Source organism: Zonotrichia leucophrys, chromosome 3 (assembly GCF_028769735.1).
Source record: "Zonotrichia leucophrys gambelii isolate GWCS_2022_RI chromosome 3, RI_Zleu_2.0, whole genome shotgun sequence".
NCBI classification, from domain to species: domain Eukaryota; kingdom Metazoa; phylum Chordata; class Aves; order Passeriformes; family Passerellidae; genus Zonotrichia; species Zonotrichia leucophrys.
This window is the reverse complement of record NC_088172.1, coordinates 10,927,084-10,943,629: the sequence shown is the minus strand read 5'-3', so window position 1 is coordinate 10,943,629 and position 16,546 is coordinate 10,927,084. Positions and strand designations below refer to the sequence as shown.

General features: G+C 44.5%; 1 protein-coding gene across 4 annotated transcripts in view; it reads right to left on the bottom strand.

Annotated features, from left to right (window-relative positions):
• SMAP1 (small ArfGAP 1) overlaps positions 1-15,543 on the bottom strand; it is a 91,254-nt gene extending 75,711 nt beyond the window's left edge. For 2 of the 4 annotated variants that reach the window (XM_064707345.1, XM_064707347.1), the window contains exon 1: positions 15,302-15,543. In XM_064707345.1, coding sequence (XP_064563415.1) covers positions 15,302-15,419 — 118 coding nt within the window. In that variant the 5' untranslated portion in view covers positions 15,420-15,543. The remainder of the gene's footprint in view (positions 1-15,301) is intronic. The other 2 variants (XM_064707343.1, XM_064707346.1) reach the window with 1 other exon arrangement.
• Positions 15,544-16,546: the final 1,003 nt, after the last annotated feature.

The following is a 16,546-nucleotide window of genomic DNA, read 5'->3' as shown; positions in this document are numbered from 1 at the left end:
TTTCATGTACCAATCCTCTCTGCTATATTCGTTTGTGTGGGGATGGAGTTTATTTTCTTCATAGAAAGCCCTACATGGTGTGTTCTGAATCTGAGACCAAATCAGTGTCAATAACACACCAATGTTTTAGCTATTGCTGAGCAGTGCTTCCATTATAGCATTGAGGCCTTTTCTGCTCCTCAGACTGTCCTGCCAGTGAGGAGGCTGGGGTGGGCAAGAGGCCAGAAAGGGACACAGCTGAGACATCTGACCCCATCTGACCAAAGGGACATGGCATATAACCTGTGCTCAGCAATAAAAACTGGAGTATGAAGGAGAAAGAGACATTTGGAGTGAGTAACTACATAACTATTACGTGTGATGGAACTGCTTTCCTGGAGAAGGCTGAACACCCACCTGCTGATGCTAAGTAGTGAATTAATTCCTTATTTTGCCTTGCTTGTGGGCACAGCTTTTGCTTTACTTGTCTTTATATCAACTCAGGAGTTCTTAATATTACTCTTCTGAGTCTCTCTGCCATCCCACTGGCATCCACATCCACTGCAGACATTAATCTACATTCCTCCTCTACATACTGTCTCACTTCCTCTTCAGGTTATGCAGAACAGATCAAGCAGATTTTTAGGCTGCACCATTCATGTCTTACCTACAGAGAGCTCATTGGCTCACCCTCAAACACAGTTCTCAGTTCTCAGGCACAGGAACAGCGTACCTCGCAAATGCACCTCTGGTCTTGAGCCCCAAGTTCACTGTAATGATATTGTCAATCTTCAGAGCAGAACTTCCAGTGGAGCTCAGGGTACTGAATTAACAGACCAGGGAAAGAATAGGCTGAAGAGGACAAGCAGAATCACGCCTTTACTCCACTTGAAGCTCCAGTGTCATAGACACAAACCCTTCCCACAAATGTCAGGGTAGCTACACCCCAATACTGCACTCTGCCCAAGTCTCAGCAAATGGATCACACCTTGGAGTGCTTCAGTATCCCTCCCTGAATCTAGGTCTGAGCCAATCCACACAACTGAAGGTATCTATGCTCTGTGAGATCTGTCTTCTAAAGAGCAGGTGTTAACTCCTGTATTTCCTCAGCCAGTGAACAAAGGAGATATAATCTAGGCATAAATGGACTTCCTGAGGTCACTTAGATTAACTCCATATTTCAATCACATCTAATCAGATCATGCTGCTTGGGCTTTGTTCAGCTGTTTTGAACAACTCTAAGGCATATTTCACCAACTCTTTGAGGAAAAACTCAGTCCAGTATTTGAAAATTTTGTTGTTTTTAACCACAAAGTAACTTATTTATATCCAATTCAAATGCATCATGGCACACATTCAAGGCTTAAATGTGCTTTGCATTTTTCTAATGGCATCTTCTTCCTTCCTACAACTATGTTGGTCTCCTGCGTGATGACAATAAAATAAATGTAATTCAAACTAACACAGTTAAACATTCCAGCATGACAGACAATCATCAATACTCAGACATCATTATATCAGCTGCATGTGACTGAGAAAAGAAAGAACAAATTTACTTTTAAGTAGTGCTCCTCACAGCTGATTTAACTAGATTTGCGCTTCAAAAAATTTGAGAGAAAGTTGGGAGGGCTTTTTGTGCAAGTTATTTTTCCAAAGTGATCTTCTGTATTTTGTGTAGAAAATAAGTTGTAGCTGTACAGTATTTTTCCTCAAAATATCATTTTCTTCAGATGCCAGAAGAGAAACGGAATACAATACCAAAGCAGTAGCTGCATTCAGTCTGAAATACAGACTTGTGAGTATGAGTTCAAAGCAGGATTAAGGTTGCTTGAGAAGTTATCAATTCTCCAAATGTGCTCTCAAAACTTTGCAAGCCTCTCAGGCATGAGATCTTGGATCTACTGTATTTTTCAAATTCTCACTTAAGACCAAACATTTGACAGAATCCTTTTGTGCCACAAATACATTTTTGGAGTAACCTTTTTAAAGCAGAAACTCCATGAACACCCAGAAAGCTGCACAGAAATCACAGTGAAAAACACAAGTATCAAGGGGTATTTAGCATCATCTCTTCTTTCAGAAGTTGCTTGCTCTATGCTGCAGAACACCTAGAAAATGGAACCAAGGCTTCACAGTCTTCATTAATGAGAATGCCAGTTACTTTGTACTTAGAAGACACAAGAAACCCTCAGCAGCTGTGGTGCATCCTTGTTTGGTCATCATGTACCCACCAAAGAGGAGAAAATAAGATAAAAACCCCCATGGGCCAAGATAAAGGCAGTTTAATAAAGAAAAGCAAAGACCATATGCAGAAGTAAGAAGAAAAATATTTATTCTCCTATCAGCAGGTCATATCCACTTCCTAGGAAGTGAGGTCTCAGTACACAGTTGGTTGCTCTGGAAGACAAACACCCTAACTACAAAACCTCCCCATTCCCCTTCTTTCTGTTAGCTTTTGCTTTGTCACTTGTTACAGCCTATCCCTTGGGTTTGTTTGGGTCAGCTGTCCTGGCTACGTCCCCTGGCAAACTTTCACCCACCTGCAGCCCAGTGGCCTTTGGGGGAGGCTGAAGAGAGCCTTGATGCTGCACCTGCACTGCTCAGCACCAGCTGAAACACTGCTGGGACATCAACACCCCCTAGAGCTGCAAAGCACAGCACCACGAGTGCTGCTATGGAAAGTTACCCCCCTCTCAGCCAGCCCCAGTACAGCAGCTCAATGAATCTAACATTGAGAATAACCCAGGTATCACGTGGCAATGAGAACAAAGACCTAAAAGCCTGCACCCAGTGTCCTACTGACATGCCTCTGGCTTCACCCCTGCTGAAGTGCTCAAGCACACTTCCTCTGAAGATCTAAAGGGTGCACATAAAGTGTGGCATTTGCCATGTTTAAAGGGATATTTCTGTCATTCTACAGATAACAGGTAACTGAACAAACACCCCATATATACACGCCTTAATGGGATAATCAGTCCCTATATTATAAAAGCATAATTGCTTATCAATACATTGGTTGCTTCTATAAATTGTTGTGAAAGACAAATTTAAACCCAAATGCCTTCAGCACACATTGCCAGGAGCTTATTTCAAATGATCATCCATTCCAGATTGTCCATCATTGCCATGTTTTGAATCCACCCACAAGTTCAGCTGCATTCAAAAATACCAGGTTATATGATGAATCACTTCCATTGTCTTTTGCAGAATTCCTTATAGGACTGCTACTGCCTTTAATCCTACCAATGAGGTCCTCTACTATGAAACTTTATTCATTTCCATTCAAAGACTTCAGTAAAAATGCATTAGATTCTTGTATAGCAATCAATAGCTCAGTGTGGAATATTGCATTCCTTTTCTCATCCATACAAGAGAGAAAGTTACCTACTCCATTTTTTTTCCTATTTTTAAACAAAAAAAATCATAGCCTGACACAGCTTTTAGAGAAAGAACTGCTCCTTCACCAAACCACACCTGCAAAGTCAGTTGCTTGGCAACACTGCCTCCAACTCACATGGCTGTCCACAGCTCCACTCTGGCAGGCACTGAGCTACAGTCTCTACCTCTTTTTTTCTCCATCTTCTACCAGAAACAAACACTTTTCCTGGAGAGACTAAAGGGGCAATTGACAGTTTAAGGCTACTGAGACAGGCAGAACACAAAAAACACACATAAAACTTGTCACAAACTCCATAAGCTACAACATCAGCATTCTATAGCCACATCTACCACAGACTTGCAGCACAAGGATGTTCTCTGCTTCTCCAAGTTCTTCCTCCTCTGCAGATTGTTACCTCAGAGCAGAAAAGCATCTGGCTTCTCTGCTCAGAGGAAGACACATCTCATCAGTATTTTGGATAAGTAGGAAACAAGGCAGGAACTCTGGTTCTCTTGATTGGGCTGTTTCATAGCACTGGGCAGGAGTTCCTTGAGAATATACACTCATACAAGGTTATCATGTAATAGAAAGCAAAAAGTGATCAAGACAAGACAGTGGAAGATAAGCAGGAGTTAGCAGTATATCACATAATCAGAGTCTACTGTAAACAAAGATGAATATATATAGGTATCCATTCAAATTTTAAATTTGCAAAGTTTTCACTAAGACAATAAAGCAGTTCTGTTTGAAGGGATTTTTGCAAAGCCATTCAAGACAAAAATGTTCAGAGAACTAATATTGCTCAAGCTCTCAAACATTAATCAACAAAGAGGCCAAAACTGAAGAAAACCAGGAATCTGTACTAACTTTTGTAGAATCTGTAGATCTGCAGAATCTTTTTTGCCCCAGTCTTCCAGAGGGAAATCTCTGTTAGTCATAACATGGAGTTCAAACCAGTAGTTTTAAAAGCCAGGGAAATTTCTGACACAAGGGCCACTAGCTCTAAGCAACTTTCTACCAGCTCTACAGAGCAGTGAAAGTTGTGAAGTTATTCTCCTAGCTAGACAAACATTTCAGCCAAACACAACACATGAGTAACCCTTTTACCGTAGCATCTCAATTTGCTCCAAATGGCTAGATTTGGTCCTTTTTGTCTCTGGATGCACAAAGATTTCTGTATTTCTTGAAAACTCAAAGCTCTACTGCAGTCTGTACTTACTACTGTTTCATCACTTTCTCATAAATGACTTCAACTTTAAACAAAGAATCTGCTTTGAATTGACCTAGACTGATACTTGCTCACTGGGGAAAAAAGAGGAAAAAATTACATGGTATCTACAGAGGGACTCCATATCAGCTTGTAAGTGATACAACAACTGAAATGAATCTGAAGTAGCAGAGACTAGAAGGGACCCTAGAAGATGAGCTAGTCCAAGCTGGTGGTCAGAGCACAGAGAACATAGCAGGTTGCTTAGGGCTGTTCCCAGGCAGATTTTTGGGGCTTCCACATTGCATGCTCCTCAGCTTCTCCAGGTAACCTGATCATATTAAGCCTTTCCTGGAGAAAAAAACAAAACCAGAAACACCTACGTGCACATAAAAAAAAACAAAAACAAACAAAACCCCCCCATCCCAAAACAAAACAAAAAACCCTCAAAACAAAACAGAACAAAAAAAAAAAAAAACCCAGAAAACCAAACAAAAAAAGAACCACAACAAAAAAACCTTCTTATCTTTCTGTGGAACTTCCTGCATTTTCATTTGCATTCATTGCCTTTTGGTCCTATCACTAGAAATCCCAGACAAGTCTGCCTCCATCATCTTTACTTTCTGTCACCAGGTTATTTATTATACACATGCTTAAGAACCCCTCAGCAGTCTTCTCTCCTCCAGGTTAAACAATCTCAGTGCTCTCAGCCTCTACTGGACTGTAAGGCACACTGACCTTCCCCTTCATGCCACTTTGCTAGACTAGCTCCAGTCTGTCCCTGTTTCTTTCTGGAGCCCAGGACGGGACAGCACTACAGATGCAGCCTCACCAGTGCTGAGGAAAGGATCTCCTGCCCCCACATACTGACCACTCTCTTCTGGAAATTCAGTCCAAGATGTCCTTGAGGCAAGGGTGCATTACTGATTCATGACAATTTTTGATCCACAGTATCTCTCCTGCACTGCCAACATCCCTTCCCTAGGGACAGAGCTTTGCATTTCCCTTTGTTGAACTTCGTAACATTCCTGCTGGCTCATTTCTTCCACGTGTTCACTTGCCTGCTCCCAAGTAGCAGCACATCCATCTGGTTTATCAGCCACTCCTCCCAGCTTTGCATCCCATCAGGTTTGCCAAGGGAGGGGTCTGTCCGGTCACACAGGTTATTAATGAAGATGTTAAACAGTGCTGGCTTCATTAACAATCCCTGAGCTACACCAAAAGGGACTGGCCTCCCATTGACCTTTAGATGCTGATCACCACCCTGAGCCTGGCCTTTTAGCCTCTAAGCTATTTTCAATCCACCTCACTGTGTCTTTATCCAGAAAGCATTTCACTAACTTACCAAAGAAGTTGTTACAAGACAGTTTCCAAAGCCCCACGAAAGGTCAAGGTAAGAGAACACCCATTGTTCTCGTCCACCAAGCTGGTCATCCTGCTTGGTTCAGTGTGGAAGGCTGTCATCAGGTTGGTCACATATTACAGCCCCTTGATTAACCCACATCAACTACTGCCCATCATTTCTCTTCATGTGTTTTCAGAATTCTTTGGTTTGTCACTTTTCCAGGAACAAAGGCAAAGCAGACTGGCTTGCGGTTCCCTACACGTTCCTTCTTGCCCTCTTCAGAGACAGTAAGGACATTTGTTGAGTTCAGCCCCCAAAACCCATCCCCCAGTCACCATGACCTCAGTTAATGATAGTCACCACAGAATTACCCTGACCACCCTGTCTCACTCCTGGCTGCATCCTATTAGAGCCCAGAGACTTGTGTACAGTGATCCCAATCCTGATCCTTCCCTTCTAACTGAGAGTACGCTTTCCTTGCCTACAATTGCTGCAAACAAGCCTAACTAGTAAAGAACAAAGTGAAGAAGACATTGAACGTCTCAGTTGTTTCCACATCCCTTATGAGCAGTTCCCCTCCCCATTCAGCAGCAGGCCTACATTTTGTCCATTCTTTTTTCTGCCAGTTATCTGTAAATGCCTCCCTTGCTGCCATTCACATACACCTTGTAAGATCAAACTCCACATGGACACTGGCTTTCTGACCTAGACACCTTTGCATGCTTGGATGATGTCTCCAGGCTCTCCCTGGGCCAACATGCTTCTGCTTCCACCTGTTGTATGCTTCCTTTTTGTGTCTGAGCTTGTTTAGAAGCTCCTCATTCATTCAAGCAGGACTCCTGGTGCCTCTGTACCATCTCCTATCCATTGCAATATGCCACACCAGAGTTTTAAGAAGTAGTCAACTTGCTTTCCTGGCTCTCTCTGCTCTGAACCAGCTTCCAAGTGATTCTTCCAAGAATATCCTTGAACAGAAGAAAATCTTCCTTTCTGAAGATTATGGCTGTAATCCTACTCTTTGCTTTGCTGTCTCCAGTTCAGATCCTGAACTCTTCTACCTCATGACCACTGCAGCCAAGACTACATCTTCAACCTGTCACTGCTTGTTTGCAAGCACTTGTGTTGAGATATGGGCATCAATGCATGCCAGAAACTTCCCTGATTACTTACTCCTTGCTGTGTTTTCTCCTCAGAAAATAATAAGAGAGGTCCAAGCACCCTATTAGCAAGAAAGCTTGTGAACATTAGGCTTGAGTTGTCTGAGGAAATCCTCATTACCACTCCTGACTCATAAGCTCTCAACTGGCTCACCCATCTGCAGGTAAAGCTAGAGCAGCCCCACTGCTCTCACAGCAACTCCCCTTTACCACCACCCCAGCCTGCCCTTCCTAAGCACCTGTACTTACCCACTGCAGTCCTCCAGCTGTGAGCTATCCCACTCATCAATGCCAACAAAAATCATAGCTCAGTCCTAACTCATTTTATTCTGCCATAATACCCGAAAACAACCTGCTGACAGTACAGTGAAGATGGATTTAACTAGTCATGGGTTCATCAGCCTAACTCTTCAGAACCACCTCAACACAAAAATAAGAGATCACTGAACAACTTTGCCTCTTCACAAGGCAAAATCATTATGTCTAGGAGAATTTAGCTGTGGCCACAAGAGACACTGTGAAGCACCAGAGTTCTTAAAGTAAAGCTGAATTACGCTCAAATGAACCTTATGAAGCCAGTCCAAGACAATGTGACACCTGAGCTAAATCACCTGCTGACTACTCCCTGATAATGTCTGATAATTGACTCTCTTAAATCCTATAGGATGCACACATTAAAGAAGGAGTCATCTTTCCAGGAAAGGGAGCCTCCCTAAAAGTCTGCATATCACACAGACATATCTAATTGCCTCCTCCATGTACAAGGACATGATACAGACTGCAGCACAGTTGCTCTTCCTTCTTTATAGCATTCAGACCAAAGATGGAACACAGCATCATTCCATTCTGCAAAAGGAAATTCAGGAACAAAGCAAACTCCAAGTGTACAAACAGCATCCAGCAGGAGCACATCACTGAAGGGTGGCAGAACAGCAGCTTCAGGAGCACTTGAACACACACCTGTAGCCCTCCAAAAGAAGTGGGGTGTTTTGCACTTTAAAAAGGCAAAAGCATAGTCTCATCAATAGCAATAATCACTTTTCAGGAACTGTCCCATCCTTATGGTCAACACAACAGAAACAGCTTAGACTGCCAATAACTTCTGAACACAGGGCAGCAAACTAAGCACATAAGGATTTCTGCATCTGTATAATACACCTCAGAGAATCTAAAGATTTGCAACATAATAAAAAAAAATTAAAAAAGAAGTTCCACAAATCCTTCTATTAGTAGTCACAAATAATTAGGTTGAAAGGGATCACTGGAGGTCACCTAGTCTGGCCTGTTGTCAAAGCAATGCTAAGTTCAAAGTTAAATCATGCTGCTTTGGGTCTCACACAGTCAGGTCAACTTAAGTCCTGAAGAACAGAGATTGCATCCACTTTGGGAAAAAAGCCTTCAATTTTGCAAACAATCCAGTTGTATTACAAGCTAAACTTCTTTCCTGTGACTTATTTGAAAATATTTCTCTCCACTGTAAGAGTCCGAAAGAGTCACCCTTCCTTACAGAGGCCACTAGTGTCACCCAACACTGCAACAACCCATTCACAAGTCCTAGGCTAAGGCTGCTGTACTTTTTTCCCACCAAATGAGGTGTCTTAAGGGCTCTTTCCTTGGGGGAGACAACTATCCTTCTCAGGGCTGCAACAGCAACTAATTCCTAAGCTTCACTCTCATCCAAATAGTGTCAGCAACAGCTAAGAGCATGCAGAATGAGAGCACTGATGTAGTTTTGTTTTGTAGCAGGAAATCACAAAAAAACCCTGGTTATCCAGTCCCAAGAGAGATTAAAGTTGTTCTGGTCCCTAAGGGTTTCTGAAGGCACAGTCTTTGACAAAAAGGCCAGAAAACTAGCAGCTAAGTACCAGATTATCACTGGGACTTCCAGTGATACAGTTCCTTACTATTATTAGAGCTCAAGATATATAATTTCGTTAGCTAAGCTTAAGTAAGAACAACCCTGAATCAAAACACTTTGCCTTCATTATTCCTTAAGGAAGGATATTGCAAAGCCCCACTGGAGAGCCAGAGGCCTCCAGTTGTATCTGTCAATTCATATTCCAGTCTGTTACACTCACATGATCTTTCCCAAGCTTATCTTGCAGAAGCAATGTGAACCCTGCAACAGAAACACACAAAGAAACACCAGCACTTTCTTGATCTGAGTGACCTGCAGTAACATCTGCTATTTGCAACAACTGGTACAGAATATCCTCAGAGCACAATCAGCTAGCAGTAAATTAGTACTTTGTGCTTGAACCTCAAAATAGGACTAGAAGTTGCACCAGAGATGATGTGTGGAACTGACCTCCAGCATAATCCATCTGTGTTCTATTCCCCTAGTGTACTCTCAGGGGTTTCTCCACCTGAGGAGGAAGACAGCAAAGATTTTCACCTGAGGAGGTACAGCAGCCAGTGCCTTGCCCTGGTGGGAGCTCTGTCAATGAGCTGTCACAAAGCTTTCTTACCCTGACAGTGAGGCAAGGGCTGATGCCTTGCACAGGCTGAGGGCAGTGAGCTGTAAGAGTTATCCATCTGCTTGGGAAAGAAGTACACTAGCTATTAAAGAATACAGGCAAGATTAAGACGCTTAAAAGACCAGACATCAAACAAGTAAACAACAAGGCAGCTTCACAAAAAGTGATCAAACAAATATTTAAGTTGGTCTCCCAGCCATAGAAGAGATCATATGCAAGACTTGAATGTCTACACAAAGGAGTTTGAACAGCTGTAAACATATCTGGGATACTCCAGATTTCTTAACATAGCTAGTTTGCCCACTTACTTAAACTATATTTCTTTTCTCTCCCACTGCTAAGGGGGAGAGAAAAGAAACCAATCATGCTTGGGATTGGTTAGCTGTTAGGGAAGCTAAAGTTAAGTTCAGCTACACAAATATTAGTACCAATCTTTCCTGTTGAGTCTCTCTCCACACTCCCAAGGGCCTGTACCTGCCACTCTTCAGACAGAAGGCCAAGTCTTCAATCACACACAGATATTCAGTGACTGTACAGTACAACTATAAATACTGAAAAGTATTCTCGTTAATATTATAACCAAAGTAAACCAATTTTAATCTGGTTGAACAAGCAACAGTGTCAATGTGCTTCTTTGTACTGTGATTTTGGTAACAGATCATTTCTACAGGCTTCAAGCACTATCAGGCAGGAAGTAAGCAAACAAAAACAAAAAAAAAAAAAACCCCAAAAAATCCCCCAGAACACTTCCTCTGATACAGAAATTTATTCACCTTTTCTGAAGGCCCAAAACATCTACAGCTGTTTACACTAAGGTCTGCAAGTTTCCAATTATGTTATTTTAACTTGATTACAGTTTTAAAAAAATCTAAAGCAGTTGACAGCTCAGGTAATTGCTTTCTTGATAGGGAGATGAATTTACAGACTTCAGTAGTCAATCCATTGGTCTTAAAGACAACATCCCAATACAAGCACAGCAGACAGAAAAGGTATGCCAGAGAACATTCACATTGTTTTTTCTTAGAAGGGGACAAGGTATTCAGCAGAATCAAAGGACTGTCCATCTAAGCAAGCAAGCCTGCAAACTGAAGGCCACCAGTCCTGGTCTAGGGCAGCTGCCTCTGTAAATGGGGAGCATAAAACTGATTACTGTTCCTAATCATGTTTGAAACTAATCTCCTTTTGTGCTTCATCACACACTTCAACTTCTAAGTACTTGATTCAGTATTCAATATCAGCATCCTAACACCAGCCTTGCTGTCAAGCAATAAGAACACAAGTCTAGAAGACTTCTAGCCTGTCATAAGCAGGGCAGAAATGGCAAATTATAGCCCCTATAGCCAAAGGGTCCCCAACTGACGTTAACACTTTGAGGTTTTTTTATTTTGGCTTAATTTGACAGATTTCTAAGAGGTGTTATTGCTTAAGGGATTCAAATATCAGGATTGAAACAACAATTTTAAAAATGCATTACCCTCCCTCTACAGTGAAAAGTAAGAAAAATTCAAATGCTTTACAACAGCTTTCAGCATAGTCTGCAAACCTGATACAGCTTCTCCTACATCCTTCCAATTCCTGCCAGCTTTACTTAGTTATACAAACAAAAGGATCACAAAGGAATTTCAGTTGCCTCTCTTTCAAAACTTCAGGGTGGCTTAATCTACTGTCAACATACCCTACTATTTCCTACAAGCATCAGAAACAGTAGTGTAACTCCTTCCTAGTAACAGAACACTGGGAAGACATCAGCTCCTTATGCAGACAGCTGTTCACATAGGGATGTAAAGAACAGACAGTACACAGACAAGAACTGCCTTGTCAAATGTCATCCCAGCCTCCTCACTCTTTCCAAAGTCTCAGTGATTGCAAAGACAGTTCCAGAACCTTTCATTTTCAGGCTTCTTCCCCACAGAAGTATCATCTCATCTCATCTCTCTGACAGCTGCAAGATTTACAATTTGAAGGTGACATATGGCAACCACCGTATGGCCCTACAACAGGTAGTTTCCAACACATTTTAGCAGCAACAGTCAGATTCAGAGCAGCTATTTGAACAAGCAAAAGTCAAATACAGAATAAAAATCACTTCTAGAAACTGGTTCCAGGGTCAGCAATCCTACTTATTACTTAATACTACTCTGGCAGATGTGTTCTCAGCTGCATTCCTCACCTTACAAAGCCATGCAATGTATCTGCATACCTCACACTTGAAGAAGCAGGCCACAAATCAAAGGATAGGTTTGTTCTTGATACAAGACCACTGCTAATGACATATTGTTTTCAGGATGACCAAGAAATAGCCTTTTCTAATTCTTACACAGAGCAAGCATACAATAAATACTGGAAAGGTGCACGCTTCAGACTTCTTTGCTGGCAATGCATATGGCATTCCTGCAGGTGGGCAAGGAAAGCTAACTCAGTGACTCAGGAGTGACAGGACGGTAGTGAGATCCTCTATCCCCTTTTTGATGCAAGAAGTAAAAGCCAGCATTATATTGATATGAAAGAAGCCTTATTGATATGAAGGAAGAGTTCAACATAGCATTACAGTAGATGCAATGAGAGTAATGAGTGGCAAATATGCCAATAGGACCACACATACATTGTTTAGGGTCAAAAGGATATTGGTAAGATTTTAAATTATGTCTGGCTACTTAAGAATTGCCAGAGCCTCAAAGAATAGCAGCTAGATAGACAAGTATCATCTGCAAGATTTCCACAACCTTTGGATGTGACTATCTGAAAAGAAGCCCAGGGTAAATATAACACTTCAGGTTTAAGAGATACTATAATATCTAGGGTAAGAGAAAGGAATTATTTTCAGTTAAGTGCCCATGCTGAAATGACAGCAATCTGAAAGACCATACTGAAAGGACGTTTTTAGGTACTGACAGAATAAGATCCAAGACAACTGCAGCTCAGTTAAAACAACTGGAATTAATCATGAAGATGTTACCCCACAATTATGTGAACAGAAAAAGAAACAAAACACAGAACTTGGAACCTCCTACTGAGCAACAGAAGGGAGAAGGACAGACAAAGGAGCAAAGTTCACACAAGAGAGGAAAGTAACAGAAACTAAAGTTTGCAACATTGCAGAGAAAAGAAAGAATACATTACATGAAGAAAACCAAAGACATGCCAAACTAGGACTGACACAAGAGAAGTCGTTAACATTTTGTCGGGTTAATTTCTGCAGAATCCAGGATCAAGAGGCTCTCCAGTGGAACTGACGATAGGAAACTCCAGACTAATAACAAACAGGACTAGAGATGAAAGGGATGCTGCCAGCGTTGCAAGAGGTGAAGGAGATCTCACAGGCTGGGGAATGCCAGACAGCTGGCAGGCTCTGGTTAGCTAGCAGAGCCACGTTCATAGCTGCTGCCTCACACAGCTCTGCATTCCAGGACTAGCAAAACTACAGCTTTGCCAGGCAGCAGCAAGTCATGAGCACTCATACACCATGGATTAAACATGAAACACATTAGGAAAAAACAGCTGGCTGCAGCCTTTAAGCAGAGTTCAACAGCGGCACTGCATGCTCATGATAAGCTTGATTTTCAACTTAACAACTGATTATGTTTCCTTTTTTTCTGAGCTGTCTTCTGGAGGCACATGGAAATCCAGACTTCAGGGTATAGTGGAAGCATGTCAACATTGTTCACACAACCCTCCTTCCCTGAAGGAAGCTTCCTAAACTTCAAGTAAGAAATCTCCACAAACTGTGTATCTATGGCCACATCTCAGTCAAGTGCCTTTAGAAGAGCTGCAACTAAAGCAAGTTTATCATTCCACACTCTTCCTTCCAACTATTAAAAACCCCCAAACATACACAGTACAGGCAAAGTCAGATAGCACTACAAAGCTAATATGATACAGGATTTAAAATCAAAATTGCTACAACAGAATGAAGCAAACACACATTAAACTTGAAGGGAAGAACAGAATAAATAAAAAAGGAACTGCCAAACCACAAGTCCCTCACATTGCATCATCCAGTATTTTCATGCCACCTTTCCTGGAGACAGGGTGAAGGCAAGCCAGGCTTCTGGCATACAGAGAAAGCAAAAGAGAAAAGCAAGAAGCTTTCAAAAGTGCCATCAGATTTTAGTAGGTACCTAAATAAAACAGTTTACTAGAAATTTGAAAACTGAATGAACATGTACTAGCAGAAGACAGCCTGGTCAAGATGTTGGTAGGTCCTCCAGAACCTGAACAGGAAAAAGAAAACCAAATTCAAGATACACCAAAGCTTGATCTATGAAAGAAAGCACAAGAGAAAAGAACACTGAATAAAACCACTTAATAACACAAATATAAGGAAAAGGAAGCTGAAAGTGCCAGCACTGCTGAACTGAAAGGGCAAAAGATACAGAGCACTGAGGGTTACAGAGATGTGCAAACATTTTAACTAAGCCAGAGTTAGAAGAGAAAACTTGGAAGATGGGACAAGTGATTGGAGAATTCTGGACTCCAGTCTTGAGCAACACAGCCCTCAGGCCGATGCTACAGAACAATTACATGTGGAATTCCATCAGCAAGCAACACCAAGCAGCATTCAGCATGAAAATAAGAGTGCCAATAACAGATGAAACATACAAATGTGCTTTTTCCAGAGAGCCACTGGTTATGAAGAGTCATTTACATGGTAACCAGCTGTCAGGGGGCAAGAGGAGCTCTGTTTGGAAATGGTTAGGCAGAGTTACTTACAAAATATAAAGACCCATTATCTTTGGTGCAATCCATATCCTGTACTTCTAAGAGTTTACATTAAGACAATAGAGTCTTCTCTGTGATTGTGCATGGCATGACTTGCGTGCACAGTGAAATCCAGTAGCGCACACAGACGGGAAGAGAATTTACAAACAGTGCCATTTCTGGTAGCCCAAACGAAGCTCACTCACACTTCACCTCCACTTTAGGTGGAGAAGGACTGCACAAGGCAGCTCTAGCATTAATCATACACCGTGAACTCCAATTGTTATTCAGGAAGCATTAGACTTAATAACTTACTGTGCAGCCACCTTACCTAGAACAAGATCATAATAAATTGACTCTAGATGAAAGAGGGACGTGCTACAAATTTCCATTTGAAAGCCACAGAATCCAAGGTAAATACAAACGCAAATATATATCTACTTTTGTGCAGGAAAACAAAATTAAAGCACTGTAAGATTTGCCAGTGATACAATCTTTAAAATTCCATTCATCACCACAGCCACATCTGTGACACGTTTAACCAGACTGAGACATCCAGATTCACAGAGCCTGGCATTCTGACTGAGTCAGCAGGGCAGGGAATATTGTTTTGGACAGCCGACATCCAGCTCATCTGGCACCTACCCCTGGCATGGGCCAGTCCCTTCCCGAAGGCCACGGCCCGCTCCGATCGATACCTGGCAGCGCAGGAAACGGCCGCGGCCGTGAAACTTCAGGAAAGGGCTGGGCCAGTCATTGCATAAAGCCCGGCTGGGGGCTCCTCGCTGGAGGACGAGGCGGCTGCAGCCCAGCCCAGGGAAGAGCGGAGCGCGGCTCACACCGAAAGGTCAGGCTGTCTGTCTGTCTGTCTGCACCGCCGCTGCCCCCGACCCCGCTGCCGCCGCCCCCGGGCCCTCTGCCGAGAGGAGCCGCCCGCCGGTCCCGCCGCCCCTGCGGACGTGGCGCGGCCCCGAGCGGGGCCCCGCGGCCGCCCCGAGCCGGGACCCGCCGGGGCAGTGCCGAGCCCGGGCCGGGCCCCGCGCCCCCCGCCCCGCGTACCTTTGGCCTCGCAGTCGGCGCAGTACTTGTTGTCCTCCTCCCGCAGCAGCTTGGCCAGGATGGCCTGGTGTTGCTCGTTCTGCTTCTGCGCCTTCTCCCGGCAGGAGCGGGTGGCCATGGCGGGGCTGGAGCGGGGCTGGAGCGGGGCCGGGAACGCTCCTGCCCTGGCGCGGCCACGGGAACCGGCGGCCGCGAGCGCCGACTTCCTCAACCGGAACTACTTGCGGACGCGAACGCCTCCGCCTCCCTCCCCGCCCGCTACCGGGATGGCGCGCGCGCACACGCCCACCCCGGCCACGACAGTCCCTTATTCCGGGGGTGACAAATAGTCCGCCGGGTCCCCGAGGCCGCGCCGCGATGTCGCCCCTCCGCGGCGCTTACCAACGAGCAAACCACGCCGTCCTGGCTTTAGAAGGGCACGGTGCGGTGCCCGGGCATGAGGGGTCATTCGGTCACAGCAGGTGATGTGTCCATCCGCCGGCGCCTGACCCCACCCCCCAGGTGGTGCCCGGGGCAAGGGCGGGGCCCGGCGCGAGCCGCCGCACCTGAGCGCGCCCCGCCCCGCCCCGCCCCGCCCCGGCCCGGCCCGGCCCGGCCGTGAGGGGACGGGAACGGTCCCGGTGCCCCGGAGCCCGTGAGGGGATGCCAGCGGTGCGGGCGCCCCGGAGTCCGTGAGGGGGCGGGAACGGCGCGGGTGTCCCGGACCCCGTGAGGGAATGCGAGCGGCGCGGGTGTCCCGGAGCCCGCGGCTCTCCCGCTGTGTGAACACCCCGAAACGCACAGCCCAGCGATCGGACACCCCTGCCTGTGTGTTACCGACCCAGCGGTGGCAAGTACCCCAAGGGATCTGCAGGTCCGTGAGATCCGGCACCCCGTGTCCTTGGGACATTGTCTCTTTCTCCAGGCCGCTGCTGGGGGAGAATAAAAAGCTCTTAGAGCGTTTTGATTGAATGGATACTGCCATAGGCGGAACTCGCCCCGTGAACTTTCTCTGAGAGTACGTGTTTATGTCTGAAATAAAGCTGTACAGGCGGCAGAGACCTCTCAGTGAGGAAACCTGTGCTTTCCCACTCGTGTGTAGGTGGTGAGATGCTCTGGGGAGGTCAGAGTTGGATCCAAAGTACCTGCAGAAAAGCAGAGCCCGATTTCCTGGGACCAAGAGTGCACCTCTACACTTTGCCTCTCAAAATGCCATGTCTCTGTTGTCCCCTTCCTCCATTTTGTATCAGGTCCCTTTGCTGCTGC